At 45.7% G+C, this 12,400-nt stretch overlaps 1 protein-coding gene across 3 annotated transcripts in view; it reads left to right on the top strand.

Moving 5' to 3' along the window:
- The window catches only part of LYST (lysosomal trafficking regulator), a 722,897-nt gene that overhangs the window by 112,139 nt on the left and 598,358 nt on the right, over nt 1-12,400 (top strand). For all 3 annotated transcript variants that reach the window (XM_073560091.1, XM_073560092.1, XM_073560093.1), the window contains exon 6: nt 1,453-1,614. In XM_073560091.1, the coding sequence (XP_073416192.1) occupies nt 1,453-1,614 (162 nt within the window). The remainder of the gene's footprint in view (nt 1-1,452; nt 1,615-12,400) is intronic.

Here is a 12,400-nt window from a genome sequence, read left to right on the forward strand (position 1 = left end):
TCCACTCATGATTAAACGTAGGTATGAATTTAATTTTATCATCGGTACCTTTGCCCATGTGTTTCTTTTGATATAAAAGATTGTTACGAGGCGTCGTCCTTGCTCTGTCATAGCTGTGTTTAATACATCTATGACTATAACTTCTTTGAATCTTTTTTTTTTTTTTTTTTTAGATCACTGACTTGTGTCTCACATTTATCATCTGATGAACAGCTCCGCCTCATTCTTAGGAACTGTCCAACCTGGACAGCCCTAATGCTGGCTGGATTGTGAGCAGAGTCTGCATATATCAGGGCATTAACTGAAGAAAGTTTCCTGTAGACATCAATCTGAATATAAAGAGTGATGTCCAGGAAATCAACCTTTTTGACGCAATAGTTATATGGAGATAAGAAAAAATGATTACATATTAAAGTATAATAAAAACATCCAGGCTGTGCATCCTCCACCTTTGGTAACATGTGCCTTCCCCAACTCTATATGCCCTCTTGGTTGTATTTAGATATTGAACTATGTGTTGGTGGTGTGCTTCTCTTGCCCCCAGTACAACTCATTCACATGTCAAAAGATATGATGTGCTTTTTCTTGTATGCTTCAGACCGGTCTCTACTTGTTTATTTTTTACACACCAGTTTCATGTTAGTTGTGACTTTTTTATGATGTTTGTTCAATAAAATGTACTATTTTACCTTTATACTCCGTTTCCTCCTGTGTTCATGGTTTCTATATTTGTATATGTATCACCTTGCAAGTAAATATGTTTCATAAATGATGTATGCAAGTTGCCTCTTCAGAGGATTTTAGCTGTGCTGCCACCTACAGGAAGTAGCAATCCTCAAAGTCAATATCGACCCTTTAACAAGTTTTGACACATGACTTAGGATAAACGCCATCCAGGTACTCAATTTGCAGAAACATGTGTCCTGGTTTTTGCTCTTCCTCAGTGCAAAGCAAGAAATCTGAGAATTGCATTGCCTAGAAATCTCTTTACAGTGGCATGTCAGGCATGTCAATTCCCACATGGAGAAATGTTAATCCTTAGTCCAATGCCTCTCACCCAGCCAAATTAGATCTTTTTCTTTGCTCTGAGTAGGGGCAATTAACCAAAGCAAGAATATCTGGTTTGGCTTTTATCCTAAGTCTTGTGGTAAGGCTCAATTTTGACTTTTAGGATTGCTACTTCTAGTAGGTGGCACTAGAATTCAAGTCCTCTTCCTCTCTGAAGAGGCAATTTGTATATTTTTTGGAGTAGTAATGCATGGTCTAGAAGTCAAACTGACATTTCAGTCCTATCACTCTCCACACAGGGAGATTCCTTAGGTAATAAAAAATGGGCAGGATAGGGATGTAGCCTTTTTTAAAATCGATGTAAAATACAATTATTTGCAAGACGAAGTTAGAATTTAACGGATTATATTAGGTAAACGCTAACTATCTCTACTTCTCTTGTAGAATATCTCTGTCCAACATATTATGCTTAGAATACAGGAGCTACTTGCACATTCAAGAATACTTGAGTCAAAACATTCATCACATATTTTTGATAGCCTTCTGCAAGTGGCTGTGTCAAATGTTCCTTTGCTCTCTGATCCATATGATGAACAAAGTGAAGAGGTAAGTGGAATTAAAAAATTGTAAAAAAAAAATCAAAACACTGTGCAGAATTATTAGGTAAGTGAGTATTTTGACAGTATTAATAATTTTACGCAGATTTTCAATCTCCAAGCTGCATAAACTTGAATGCTTATTGGTTTGAAGCAGATCAGTTGATGTGTAATGAGATAAAGTGTGGCTTAATGGGGTTATCTTGTCAAAACTGGTAATTTTGAAGTTACTGCAGACTGCAGTGTGACTGCAGACCTATTAATCCCCCCCCAGTGCATGCACTGTGCGCTGCAAGGATTTGCCGGTTTCAGACCCGAGAACGAAGGGTATGTATAAGTGATGCATACTCCCGAACAATAGGCACAGCCTCGCTTCATAGTGATGCAGTGATGCAGCTGGCCAGTGGACATGGTCGACTAGAGGGCGTGGCCACGCTCCATTCAAGTGTAAGGAGAGTGAGGTCGCACCAACTGGCCGGGAGTATGTATAATGCCTACATACCCTCTGATCCCCGGTCTGAAATCGGCAAATCCCCACAGTTCACAGTGCATGTGTTGGGGGGATTCTTAAAGGGAATCTGTCACCCCTTTTTTGAGATATCATATAATGATATCATTCAGTTGTGTGTCACATAAGGATTCTCTTAGTACTTTTGCTTCCCCCTGACCCCGCACCTATCATGCATAAATACCTTTTTTATATCGGTTCAGATGTATGTAAACTGCCACAGTCCGGTCCGATGGGCGGGGCTCATTCAACTGCCCCCCCCCCCCTGTCTTGCTCTACACAAGAAGAAATGCGTAGAGCAAGACAGGGAAAGGGGGGAGCAGGTGAATAAGCCCCGCCCAGCGGACCGGACCGTGGCAGTTTACATACATCTGAACCGATATAAAATAGGTATTTATGCATGAAAGGTGCGTTGTCAGGGGGAAGCAAAAGTACTAAGAGAATCCTTATGTGACACACAATTGAATGATATCATTATACGATAGCTCAAAAAAGGGTGACAGATTCCCTTTAAGTCTGGAGTCACACAGAGTGACTGCAGAATTACCTGTTTTGACCAGATAACCCCTTTAAAGATATCAACACCCTTTATCAAGGTGTTAAGAATTAATAGACAGCTTGTTTTCCTTATGCATAACGGGCCAAACAAGAGGATTTAATTGACTCTGGCAATTAAAATTTGTTAAGCTTTACACAGGGATACAGCACTCTTGAAATTGGTAAGATATTGTAGCATGTCCACAGAACCTTCAAAAGTTTTGTTGCAAATAGTCAAGCGTCGTAAAAAATGTGTTGAGAAAAAGATGCCCATTAATTGTCAAAATTGCCTTCAAAATTGAAGTGACCAGGAGCCCATTATCCATAAGTGCTGTCATATTCCAGAACTACAGACAGCCCCCTTTATACCCAGAAGTATAAAGTTTTCAGTGGAGACATGGCCAAAGCAAGGAAGACTGATACCTAACCACCTCTAAGGAAGACTTAAGTTGAAATTTCGAGACTGGGCCTTGAAATATCTGAAGACAGATTTTTCAAAGGTTATTTGGTCCTATGAGATTAGAGTGACTCTTGACAAAAAAAATAAATGAGCTTGTGGCTGGATGAGTAACGGGCACAGACCTCCACTTCCATTCAGATGCTAGGAAGATGGAGGTGTGGGATATTGCTATGATATGGTATTATTAAAAATGGGCTGGTTGGACTTTTCATGTTTTAAATGGACTTAAAAAAAGGTGTCTTCTAAAAACTGTCAGTAGGTTTGGGAGCTGATTTTAAGCAGTGGTACAGGATAAAGTCTTCATGTTTCAAGAAAAGCATGATATTTATTCATTCAAGGAACTGCCCCATTGCATGGATCAAAGTACTCCACTGCTTGGATATCTAGTAAAAAATAATTACATTTTTCCCTTCCTCACCTGACGTAAACCCTATTGAGAACTTGCGGGGCCTTCTTAAATGGGAGATTTATGGTGAAAGAAAACTGTACATCTCTCTGAATTGTATCTTGGAGATTATCATAGCTCCCGAGCGTCCCGACTCCCGCGGGACAGTCCCGTTTCTGACACCGCTCTCCTGCGTCCCACCCGGGACGGTATTTTTCCCACATTGCACTGAGCCGCCACGCCACGCCCCCCATCCACCGACGCCATGCTCGCCGTCCCAGATAGACGCACCGCAGCCTGCAATGATGTGGCTGGGCTGTGTGTGTTCTGTCTGTGCGCAGAGGACCTGTGAGAGGGGAGGGGTCAGGGGTCACATGATCAGGGCCCTCCGTGTCTATGTGGCTGAGCTGTGTGTGTTCTGTGCGCACAGGACCTGTGAGAGGGGAGGAGTCAGGGGTCGCATGATCAGGGGCTGTGTCTGCCTCCGTGTCTGTCTGCACTCTGCAGGAGTCTGGTCTCCTGTGCTGGTTGTCATGCTGGATGAGGTAAAGTTTCTGTGTGGGGTCAGGAGAGGTTTACTGTGTGGATATAGCAGAGCTGCGCGTGTGCGCGGTGTACGGAGCGGAGCCGCGCGTGTGCGCGTGAGGTGTACGGAGCGGAGCCGCGCGCGTACGAGGTGTACAGAGCGTGCGGAGCTGCTTGTGTACTTGGTGTACGGAGCGGAGCCGCATGTGTATGGGGTATGTATGCCGTGTGTGTGCGGAGTGGAGCCATATGTGTACTGGATGTACGGAGCGGAGCCAAGTGTATATGAGGCATACAAAGAGGGCATTTCCCACGGACACAGGAGTACACGGCGGTGCCCCAAGGAGCACTTTAAAACTCGCACATGACGTTCCACCGGAAGTGATGTGCTGGAAGCGGAACGGAAATGAGGTAATTTCATGAGGAGATTGTGACGGAACCAGGAATGCTTCAGATCCATCACCGTGTCCTCCTCCGATAGCGCGGACAGCAGGAATCACCTTAGAATCAGGGATGCTGGCCATGTGAGCGGATCATGATATGTCCTGCACCAGGAGGCTCAGGTGGGCACTTCAATGGGAGTCGGGCTGCTATAGTATCTTTATAGAATCTTTCTTTCTCTCTGTTTCTTTATTTCTCTGTTCTTTCTTTCTCTCTGTTTCTTTCTCATTCTCTGTTCTGTCTTTCTCTCTCTCTGTTCTTTCTCTCTCTCTGTTCTTTCTTTCTCTCTGTTCTTTCTTTCCCCTCTTTCTTTCTTTCTTTCTTTCCTCTCTTTCTTTCAGTCTTTCCTCTCTTTCTTTCTTTCTCTCTGTACTTTCGTTACTTCTTTCAATCCCTCTGTTCTTTCTCAGTCTCTCTCTGTGTTCTTTCTTTCCCCTCTTTCTTTCTTTCTCTCTCTTCTTTCTTTCTTTCCCATATTTTTCTTTCTCTCTGTTCTTTCTTTCATTTTTTTCTTTTTCTTTCTCTTTCTTTCTCTCTGTTCTTTCTTCCCCTTTTTCTTTCTTTCTCTTTCTTTCTCTCTCCGTTCTTTCTTCCCCTCTTTCTCGCTATCGATCTGTTCTTTCTTTCCCCCTCTTTCTTTTTCTCTCTGTTCTTTCTTTCTTTTTTTTTCTCTTTCTTTCTTTCTTTTTCTTTCCCCTCTTTCTTTCTCTCTCCCTCTGTTCTTTTTTTCTGTCCCCTCTTTCTCTCTGTTCTTTCTTTCCCCTCTTTCTTTCTCTCTTTCTTTCTCTCTATCTGTTCTCTCTCTGTTCTTTCTTTTTTCTTTCCCCTCTTTCTTTCTCTGTGTTCTTTCTCTCTGCTATTTCTTTCTCTCTCTCTGTTCTTTTTTTCTGTCCCCGCTTTTTTTCTCTCTGTATTCTTTCTTTCTCTCTTTTTCTCTGTTCTTTCTTTATTTCCCCTCTTTACTTTTCTCTGATCTTTCTCCTTTCTCTCTGTTCTTTCTTTCGCTCTCTGTTCTTTCTTTTTCTCTCTGTTCTTTCTTTCGCTCTCTGTTCTTTCTTTCACTCTGTTCTTTCTTTCCCCTCTTTCTTTCTCTCTGTTCTTTCTTCATTCTCTCTCTGTTCTTCACTCTGTTCTTTCTCTCTCTCTGTTCTTTCTTTCTCTCTCTGTTCTTTCTTTCTCTCTCGCTCTCCTTTCTTTCTTTATTTCTATTTTCTTTTTCTCTCTGTTTTCTTTCTTTCTTTTACTTAGTACCAGTCAGTGTACCCACATTACCAGCCACTGTGCCCATAATGCCAGCCACTATGCCCCTAATAGCAGTCAGTGTGATCAGCAGTGCTAAATGGGTGCGACTGGGCGTGGACATGGGTGTGACTAGTCGTGAAATGGGTGTGGTTGGGGCATGGCCTAAAATTTGCAGCAGCGCGCGTTGTCCCTCTTTCCTTTCTTCAAAAGTTGGGAGGTATGGAGATTATGGTTGGCGCTGCTCAAAAAATTTATCGGCAACAGATTAACAAACTGACAGACTCCATGGATAGAAGGCTTGTGACTGTTCTCAAAAAGAAGGGTGACTACAGTGGAAATTTATTTATTTTTGGGTACATTTCTAATTATAGTGGTTTGATGAAACCACTATATTGTAATCCGAACGCTGCTAACTTCTTCTTCTTCTTCTTCTTCTTCTTCTTCTTCTTCTTCTTATTATTATTATTATTATTATTATTATTATTATTATTATTATTATTATTTTGATTTTCCGCAATGAATGCGGCCTGAACCGCTACACGCACAGACTCCGTTGAGCCAGCGTCCACGAGAGGTGTGCTAAGTAATTTTCGTGGATTTGTAGTTTTTGCGCAATTTGCGTTTGAAAAAACATTTTCCTCAATGCATTTCAATGGGAAAATGTTGCCACAGTCAAAACATGCCCTGAGGCATTCAAATGGCAGTTAAGCTCATTGATATGCACAGGCACACCCAATTACTATGCCAACGCCTACGAACTTCACATGACGCCCCCAGGACACAGATTCTGGCAGATAATTGCAGCTCTTAAAGTGAAACCCACAGCACAAATGCAAATCTAGCTTCATCACATGACGCATGCCTCTGAGAGAGAATGTGCGCCAAAGTGGATTTAGAAGCCCAGTGCACCAAACTAGCTCTTAAACGGCCGATGCGCCTAAGTGATTCTTAAAGGGCCGACGCACCAAAATGAGTCTTAATCCCTTCACGACCAATGACGCCACATAGGCGTCATGAAAGTCGGTACAAATCCGACCAGTGACACCTATGTGGCGTCATGAGAAGATCGCGCTCCTGCGGGTCGGGTGACTGGGTTCAATCAAAGGTCACCCGACCGGCCGTTGCAGGTGGACCTAGACTTCACCCCGGGGGGGTGGCTTCGCCCCCCCGGGGATACGATCACACCTGGTGACCTTTTAGTTACCCCCCTCAGATCTGATTGGAGCTAGCGTCCATGTGACGCTAGCCCTCCAATCAGATGTGGAGGGGCGGAGTATAATGATGGCTGCTTCCTTCCTCAGCTTCATCCCGTCTGTGGAAGCTGAGGAAGGACCTGACTGACCGCTGCTCTGCCCCGTGACTGCCGCCGCCGCTGACTGCCGCCACCGATCTAAGTATATACCGGCTCTCCCCCACCGCCTGTTTCCATCCCCCCAACCTCCGATCACCACCCCCTGCACTCCTGATTAACCCCTGCACCTCTGATCAGCCCCTGCACCACTGATATTCTCACCTGCTGCTGCCAGCTCCTCAGCCCCTTTCTCCTGTGCCTGACCGCCCCCTCCCACCCCCCCGTGATCACCCCTCAGCCCCCTGATTAACCCCTGCCTGCCTGATCAACCCCTGCCTCCCTGATCAACTCTTGCTGCTGCTGTATATCCACCTCCATCTCCTCAGCCCCCTTCTGACCCCCACGCCTGTCAGCCCCTTTCTGCCCCGGTGATTATCCCTCAGCCTCAGTGATCACCCCTGATCACCCCCTGCCCTCCTGATCACCCCCCTGCTGCTGCATATCCAGATCTATCTCCTCAGCCCCCTCCTGCTCCCTTGCACCTGACAGCCCCCTGTGATCACCTCCTGCCCCCTGTGATCACCCCCTGATCACCCACTGCCCCCCTGATCAACCCCTGCTGCTTCATATCCACCTCCATCTCTTCAGCCCCTTTCTGCTCCCTCGTTTCTGACAACCCTTTCTGTCCCCCCTGATCACCCCCTGCCCCCCGATCACCCCCTGCTGCTGCATATCCACCTCCATCTTTTCAGCCTCTTTCTGCCCCCTCGCTTCTGACAGCCCTTTCTGCCCCCCCTGATCAACCCCTGCTGCTACATATCCACCTCCATCTCTTCAGCCCCTTTCTGCCCCCTCGCATCTGACAGCCCTTTCCGCCCCTGGTGATCACCCTTTGATCAACCCCTGCTGCTGCATATCCACCTCCATCTCCTCAGCCCCGTTCTGCCCCCTCGCGCCTGACAGCCCTTTCTGCCTGCTGCTGCATCTCCTCTGCCCCCGCGCGCCTGACAGCTCCCTCCTGCCCCCCGCGCGCCTGACAGCTCCCTCCTGCCCCCCGCGCGCCTGACAGCTCCCTCCTGCCCCCCGCGCGCCTGACAGCTCCCTCCTGCCCCCCGCGCACCTGACTGCTCCTTCCTGACAGCCACCTCCTGAAGTAAAGTTTCACCAAACACTCGCACATATACACGCACACTATAATAAAGCTTTTTTACACACGCACACACACCACACGCACAATGTCCCAGTCATCCCGGTCCCAAAGGGTCTACTCAGTTGAGGAGGCATATGAAATGATTGCCTCTGATACTGATAGTGAGAGAGATGACCACACTTTTCTCTATTCTTCCCACTCTTCCTCTTCCAGCGACACATCCTCAGCACCAACGAGATGTCTCAGGACGAGAAATCGTCCAGGGGGTAAGAGTCGGAGGCCTTGGAGGAAGAGTCGGGTACCTTGGAGTAAGTCCCACAGCCAAATGTGAGTTTCCCCCAACCTAGTGCTAGTCACGCCCAACCTAGCACTAGTTCTTCCTCCTGGACCCCCGTCCCTGAAAATTTTGCTCCACGGATTCCTGATTTCATTCCCCAATCAGGAATCCAGTTTGAGACTGCCAACTTCAGGGAAATAGACTTTTTCAAAGTCTTTTTCTCGGAGTCAATCGTCAGTCTCATGGTGGAGCAAACCAACTTGTACGCTCAACAATTTTTTGGCCCAACACCCAATTTCTTCATTCTCTACTTGGAGTCCCGTGGACTCTGTAGAAATGATTAAATATTGGGGACTGGTTCTTCACATGGGGATTGTGAAGAAACCAGAAATTCGCCAATACTGGAGTACCGATATTTTATATCAAGCTCCAGTATTTGGCATGGTTATGAGTCGCAGACGTTTTGAGGCGATTCATAAATTTCTTCATTTCAGGGACACCACTGAAAGCCTTCACCGCGATGACCCGAATTTTGATAGACTGTTCAAAATTCGGCCAGTCATCGAACACTTCAGCAACAAGTTTGCTGAAGTGTACATTCCCGAAAGGGAAATTTGTGTGGATGAATCCCTCGTCCACTACAAAGGGAGGCTTCATTTCCATCAGTACCTGCCCAGCAAAAGGGCGAGGTACGGGATAAAACTCTACAAGCAGTGTGAGAGTACCTCAGGGTACACTCTCACCTTTAGAGTTTACCAAGGAAAGGACGCCAAGATCCAGCCCCCAGAATGTCCACCTGCTCTGGGGGTGAGTGGGAAAATAGTGTGGGATTTGGTCCACCCAATGCTTGATAAAGGTTACCATCTGTACGTTGATAACTTTTATACAAGCATCACACTATTTAAATCCCTCTCTGCCAGAGCTACCGTCGCTTGCGGTACCGTGCGCAGAAACCAGAGGGGTCTCCCTTTGCCGCTAATTGAGCAGCCTCTCCCAAAGGGTGAGAGCCGAGCCCAATGTAGCGGCAACATGCTTGTTGTCAAGTTCAAAGACAAAAGAGAAGTCTTTATCTTGACCACAATCCATGGCACCGGCACCACGGCCACCACCGTTCGAGGTACCCCAGCACCAGTCCACAAACCGGACTGTGTCCTGGCGTACAACCATCACATGGGGGGAGTTGATCTTTCTGATCAAGTCCTCCAGCCCTATAGTGCCATGCGGAAGGCGACAGTGTGGTACAAAAACTGACTGTGCACATCGTACAAATGGCACTGTATAACGCATGCGTGCTATCACGATGTGTAGGCCAGAACCACACCTTACTTGACGTCCAGGAGGCGGTGATAAAGGCCATGATTTTTGGAGACGAGGACGGAGCACGGCCCAGCACCCCTGGAACTCAAGTTTCCCGTATGGTACCTGGGCAACATTTTCCCCGTGAGGAGAGAAAAAAAAAAAGGTGCCGGGTGTGCTATAAAAGGGGGACAAGAAGGGAAACTTGTTTCCAATGCAAAATGTGTCCCGACAAACCTGGACTGTGTTTGAATGAATGTTTCAAAATTCATCACATATCCGTGGACTAAACACATCCACAACAGAACTAACCCACACCAGCCTGACATACACAACACCACACACACCAACCTGACATACACTACACCACGCACATCAACCTGACGTAGTGTGTCAGGTTGGTGTGTGTGGCGTAGTGTACGTCAGGTTGGCATGTGTGCTGTAGTGTACGCCAGGTTGGTGTGTGTTTGGTGTATACTATACCACACACACCAACCTGACGTACACTACACCACACCACGCACACCAACCTGACATACACTACACCACGCACATCAACCTGACGTACGTCAGGTTGGTGTGTGTGGCGTAGTGTACGTCAGGTTGGTGTGTGTGCTGTAGTGTACGCCAGGTTGGTGTGTGTTTGGTGTATACTATACCACACACACCAACCTGACGTACACTACACCACACCACGCACACCAACCTGACATACACTACACCACGCACATCAACCTGACGTAGTACGTCAGGTTGGTGTGTGTGCTGTAGTGTACGCCAGGTTGGTGTGTGTTTGTATACTATACCACACACACCAACCTGACGTACACTACACCACACCACGCACACAAACCTGACATACACTACACCACGCACATCAACCTGACGTAGTGTGTCAAGTTGGTATGTGTGGCGTAGTGTGTCAGGTTGGTGTGTGTGGCATAGTGTACATCAGTTTGGGGTGTGTGTGGTGTATACTACACCACACACACCAACCTGACATACATTACATACTTTCCATAAGCGACATGGTGTCCACTAATGATTGGAGCTAATTTTCTGTTCAAAAAGTCAAATGGCGCTCCTACCCTTCCAGGCCCTGCTGTGCGCCCAAACAGTGGTTTATGACCACATATGAGGTATCGGTGTACTCAGGATAAATTGCCCAACAAATTTTAGGATCCATTTTATCCTGTTGCCCATGTGAAAATGAAAAAATGAAAAAATTGAGGCTAAAACAAGATTTTCGTGAAAAAAAGTGCTTTTTCTTTTTTACGGATCAATTTGTGAAGCACCTGGGGGTTCAAGATGCACACTATGCATCTAGATAAGTTCCTTGGGGGGGGGTCTAGTTTCCAAAATGGGGTCACTTGTGGAGGAGCTCCAATGTTTAGGCACACAGGGTCTCTCCAAATGCGACATGGCAACCACTAACAATTGGAGCTAATTTACCATTTTAAAAGTCAAATGGCGCTCCTACCCTTCCGGGCCCTGCCGTGCGTCCAAACAGTGGTTTATGACCACATATGAGTGTGTGCCCATGTGAAAATGAAAAAATTGAGGCTAAAACAAGATTTTTGTGAAAAAAAAAGTGCTTTTTCTTTTTTACGGATCAATTTGTGAAGCACCTGGGGGTTCAAGGTGCACAGAATGCATCTAGATAAGTTCCTTGGGGGGGTCTAGTTTCCAAAATGGGGTCACTTGTGGGGGAGCTCCAATGTTTAGGCACACAGGGGCTCTCCAAACGTGACATGGTGTCCGCGAATGATTGGAGCTAATTTTCCATTCAAAAAGTCAAATGGCGCTCCTTCCCTTCTGAGCCCTGCCATGCGCCCACACAGTGGTTTATGACCACATGTGAGATAACGGTGTAATCAGGAGAAATGGCCCAACAAATTTTAGCATACATTTTATCCTGTTGCCCATGTGAAAATGAATAAATTGATGTTAAAAGAAAATTTTTGTTGGAAAAATTAAAATGTCCATGGAATGTATGGAAGGAAAAACTTCCATATTGCTTTAGTTCCTGTGAAGCACCTGAAGGGTTAATAATCTTCTTGAATGTAGTTTTGATTAGCATGAGGGGTGCAGTTTTTAGAATGGTGTCACTTTTGGGTATTTTCTGCCATATAGACCCCTCAAAGTGACTTCAAATGTGAGGTGGTCCCTAAAAAAAGGTTTTATAAATTTTGTTGTAAAAAGGAGAAATCGCTGGTCAACTTTTAAACCTTATAACTTCCTAACAAAAAGAAATTTTTTTTCCAAAATTGTGCTGATGTAAAGTAGACATGTGGGAAATGTTATTTAGTAACTATTTTGTGTCATATAACTCTCTGGCGTAACAGAATAAAAATTCAAAATTTGAAAATTGCAAAATTTTCACCAAATTTCCAATTTTTTCACAACTAAACGCAAAAATTATCATCCTAAATTTACCACTAACATGAAGCCCAATGTGTCACGAAAAAACAATCTCGGAATCGCTAGGATGCATTGAAGCGTTCCAGAGTTATTACCTCATAAAGGGACAGTGGTCAGAATTGCAAAAAATGGCCTGGTCATTAAGGTCAAAATAGGCTTGGTCATGAAGGGGTTAAAGGGCCGGCGCGCCAAATCGAAAGCTGAGTGACCCCAGGCTCCAAATCGGAGACTGATCGACCCTGGCCTACAAATCGGAGGCTGAG

Source organism: Dendrobates tinctorius, unplaced genomic scaffold (assembly GCF_039654945.1).
Source record: "Dendrobates tinctorius isolate UK_male_01 unplaced genomic scaffold, ASM3965494v1 ptg000293l, whole genome shotgun sequence".
In the NCBI taxonomy this organism is placed as follows: domain Eukaryota; kingdom Metazoa; phylum Chordata; class Amphibia; order Anura; family Dendrobatidae; genus Dendrobates; species Dendrobates tinctorius.